The sequence below is a fragment of the Benincasa hispida genome, chromosome 4 (genome assembly GCF_009727055.1).
Source record: "Benincasa hispida cultivar B227 chromosome 4, ASM972705v1, whole genome shotgun sequence".
Classification (NCBI taxonomy): domain Eukaryota; kingdom Viridiplantae; phylum Streptophyta; class Magnoliopsida; order Cucurbitales; family Cucurbitaceae; genus Benincasa; species Benincasa hispida.
In genome coordinates this window covers 63,523,227-63,527,767 of record NC_052352.1, presented here as the reverse complement: position 1 = coordinate 63,527,767, position 4,541 = coordinate 63,523,227, and the positions used below count along the sequence as shown (strand labels likewise).

Sequence of the window (4,541 nt, the reverse complement as noted above, 5' to 3'; positions counted from 1 at the left end):
GACCATTGATTGGGTCTCTAAATTATGACTGGGAACAACTTTGTGCCCTTCTTTTAGGCATAACCATGAATGATGCCGTTCTTAAGGGAGGTCGTCTAAGCCTGCCATGGTTAGCTGGTCAATTTAACAACTTCGCCCATCTACCAGATCATACAGATGAACAGGACCTGCAATGATATGCTCGAGCATATATTCTCACGTTGATTGGAGGATTGGTATTTCCTGACAAATCCAACAGCAGAGTGCACTTGATGTATCTTCCTGTCTTGGTGGATTTTGATGTTGCTAGGACTTACAGTTGGGGCGCTAGATGTCTTGCATGGTTGTATAGGCAACTATGTAAGGGTGCAGTTATAGATGAAAAAGATATTGCAAGCCCACTTTTATTGCTACAAATTTGGGCATGGGATCGATTTCTTCTTTTGACGCCTCGACGACTCCATAGATACGAGAATAACTTAGGTGACAGACCACTTGCAGTTGCAGTAAGGTAAACATATCTACCTCATTATTGTTGTGTTCATTATGAAATACTAATAGCTAAAATTCAACTTCTGATTGTTGTAGATGGAATGACAACTATTCTGTAATTAGAGTACCTACGCATGTTCTAGTACAGTATAGACACATACTTGATACATATATGCCTAACCAAGTAATATTTTATTCATTCATATATCATATATTCATAATGTTTCAATCTTCTAGTTAATTCATTTTTTGACACATATGCATGCAGATTATTTGGGAGTTATATAATCATCTTATCCAACTATTCCCGCCATACTGTCTCGATGGTAATGAGATTTGGACATCCAGATGTCTCACTCATATGCTTCTTCGTTGTGGAGTGGCATCACCCAGATCGTGTGATGCATCAATTTGGAATGTTGCAAAAAATTCCTCAACCTTGCAACACGAACACTTGACTTCATTCACACGATCTAAGGGGCAGGCATGAGCGAGATTGGATTGCATATTTCTCCTCAAATTACAATCTGGGAAAATTAACAAAGTTTGGTTGTTAATGGTCCTCCTGTTAACAACGATGTAGGTACCGAGCCTGAATATATTGAATGGTATTCCACTGTGAGCAGGCGGTACATAACTAAAGCAGGAGCATCCTATCACTTGTTGGTACGAGTTTATTGTTTACTATGATTGTTTGATTTTATTTCTCCATTGCACACCAAAATAAATTTTAAAGTCATTAACTTGTTATTCAATTCTTTTTTTTTCAGGCCGAGCTTCCAAATTTGCCAATATCTGCTCAAAGAGCCTTGTGTAGACTCATCTCGATATATCAAGTGCGATATTTCGATAGTGATGTTCCAATGGAAGAACAAGGTAATCCAGCAAGACATGAGGATGTTCCTATTCGACCTAATGTTCGAAATGAATATCCAACAACACCACTCGATCATTTTACACATACTTCCATGATCTTCTCTCCCTCAACATTTGATTTTCTTTCCAACAACCCTCAGTACAACATGGAAGAAGGACAAACTTCACATGTCCATCCAAATATCCATGACCAGTATGTGATATATCGATAACGTAGTGAGGGTATACACTTTGCAGAGGAAAGTCAATCACCAAGTGTAAGAGGGTGTGGCGATCGTGGACACTATGTTACTCAACATGATCGATCTACGCTTAATCGAGGATCTTCTTCTAGTCGTGAATGAAGAACATTGTACATATGATTAAATTTATTATTGAAATTTAATTACGAAAATGCACTTGCAGTCTACAACAGATCCTAAAGAACCTTGAATATTATTTACATAGTCGAAAGTTAATATCTATATTTTTGCATACGTTTCTAACAACTTTAAACAAAAACAATAATTTGAAATTAAAAATTAATATTGAGTATATCAAATCAATCATAGTAATTTTTTAATCTCAAAATAACATTATTGTTTATACTGTTAAAAAACTAGTAATATTACTATCAAAATAAAAAACGAGATTAGTGAAATAGTTGATTTTAGGTAAGAATGATTTAGAGTTTAAAAAATGAAATATTATTAACTGTAAAAAAACATAAGTAATGAAAGAGTTGGGTTTTCGGTTGTTAAAAGAATGAAAAAAAAAATAGCAAAAATATTTTATTATTATTATTATTATTAGGGATGCAACTCTTCAAGAAACACATCTTTTTAATTTTTTTTCTTTTAATGAATGCGTCTCCAGTGTGGGAAAAAAAATAAAATACTCTCGAATGGGTCTCTTGAAGAGATACATTTAATATGGAAAAAAATAATAAAATATTCCCGAATGGAAGAGACGCATTCGGATGGGGACAAAAAAAATCTTCATTTCCCCTAAATAAGTTTGAAACCCCTTTTTCCTATTTAACTTTCAAAACTCTCCCAAATTTAAATAAGCCTATCATCAGTAACGTATCAATTAACATGCGTTCCATGAATTTACTGTACAGTTTTGGCCTCCAAACTGAACTTTTTGTAGTGTAGGAACCCTTTATGGCAAGCTGAAACCTACAGATAAAGGCAACAACATCATTATTCAAGTTTCAATGAGAAAATTCCAAGACAAATAAATTATGACTCTTTTTTGTAACATTTTAAGGAGTAACAGTTAAAGGTTACAAATATAATAATTAGTCTCAAAATATTTATAAATATAATACAATGCAAAAGATATAAGAAAATTTAAATTTTGGTTTCGAAATCTATCCATAATAAATCATATCGCTAGTAGAAATCTATCATCAGTGATAGACTATATTACTAGTAGGTCTATTACCGATAGATTTTGCTATATTTACAATTCTTTTAAAATGTTACTATACATTTTTTATCCTAAAAATGCTACCCAATATAATTATTTTTATTTTTTTAAAACACATTTATATTTAGTCTTGTCATAAATCTTAAATCTAGTCCATATTATTAGTTTATAACTTTATTGTTAATTACTATTATTATTGCTATGCATTTTTACTAAAAATTTTGAAAACATGTTCATATATTATATATATTTGTATTTATTTAGTCAAATTCAATAAAAATTGAATTCAAATGACTAAATTTAAGATTTAAAAGTTGGACACACTAAAATTAAACAAACTTTAAAGAGTTAAAAGGACCCAAATGTAATTTTAACTTTAAAAAATTAATTTGCCATTTATTCCTCGGAATTAAATACATTGTACTTTTAAACACAATAACTGTTTAAAGTTTTTTCAATACATTTCTAAGAAACTAAAATTAGTTTTCAAGTTTTGTTTGATTACATTGTAGGAGTTTAATTTTAAAAAACTCATAACAAAAAAACGAAAGGATTACCAGACACGCTTAAATTATTGTAAGCTACTAGCTCTGAGGTTTTTAAGGTTTTTGAGTCATTGAGTTGAAAATGGATCATCCATGGTTAGCTTAAATCCCCATTTTTAGTATAATCCCAATAATACTTCACATTAGAAATTAGAAAGTAACAGAGGACTAAAATTGAAGTAAAAATATTAAACCGACAGAAATTCAAAATCAGACACAACTGCAAGCAAGAGATAGAGATTCTTACAGCTTCAATGTCGATTTCATAAACCCGAAGCTTCCTTCTTTCTCTGCAACTAGCTCTGTACGCCACAACAATATGGGAAACACCCAAAAACAGAGAGCAAGAAAACAACGCCATTTCCATGGCCGCTCCTCCCTTTATCCTTATTTCACCAAACACAAACCAAGCTTTCATTGAAACAAAAACCAGCGACACCAAAGAACAAGCCATCACCGCCGCTAAATATGGCCCTCGAGATAGCTTCGGGCCATTGCACAAACTGTAAAAACCTAGAAAAAAAAAAACAGAGGACTGTTAAAACCATCCGATTTCAACTCAAATTCAATTCGTCTGTTTTTTTAAGCTTGAGAAATGTCTTACAGATGAGAATGGCGGATCTGGAAATGGAGATGAGTGGAATGTCAACTAAAGAGGAAGCAAAACGGTAGTTTTGGAGATGGGAAGAGAGAGATTTGAAGGAAAGGGAATCGGGATAAAGGAAAGCGGAGAGCAGAGCAGAAGGAAGAAGAGCATCGGCAATGGCGAGAAGAATTGGAGCAGAGAAGAAAAGCAGAGATATGAAGATGGAGATTAAGAAGAAGAGGATCTTCAAAGCTCTCAAAATCTTCGTTGATTTCTCTTCCTTTTGAAAACCCATCTCTAATTTTGAGATTGCCATGTGGGTTTTTGAGCAGAAGATGGAATTTTGCAGAGATGGTTTGAAATTTGAGTGATAGATCTTGATGGGTAAGGGGCAGAGCAGAGCAGAAGACTTTGAAATTTCAACGGTCATCAAATGGCAATGTCAAGGACAAGGTCTTTCTGTTTCCACATAAAAATGGGTTAACGGCTACACTCAAATGCCCTTGTGATTTTCTTCGAATTGATTTTGATTTTGAATTTTTGTATCATTTCTCTGACCAAGGGCAAGAAAACATTTCTTGTGATCTAGAATTTTAGAAATAATAATAATCAGTAAAAATGTATATATTAGATTACAAAATCAGTCTTAA

At 33.0% G+C, this 4,541-nt stretch overlaps 1 protein-coding gene across 1 annotated transcript; it reads right to left on the bottom strand.

Annotated features, from left to right (window-relative positions):
• Nucleotides 1-2,221: 2,221 nt before the first annotated feature.
• LOC120076428 lies at nucleotides 2,222-4,333 on the bottom strand. Its single transcript, XM_039030250.1, has 3 exons — nucleotides 3,910-4,333; nucleotides 3,553-3,818; nucleotides 2,222-2,507 (listed from the first exon to the last, which is right to left on the bottom strand). The coding sequence occupies exons 1-3, from the start codon at nucleotides 4,319-4,321 to the stop codon at nucleotides 2,439-2,441; spliced, it is 747 nt and encodes a 248-aa protein (XP_038886178.1). The 5' UTR covers nucleotides 4,322-4,333; the 3' UTR covers nucleotides 2,222-2,438.
• Nucleotides 4,334-4,541: the final 208 nt, after the last annotated feature.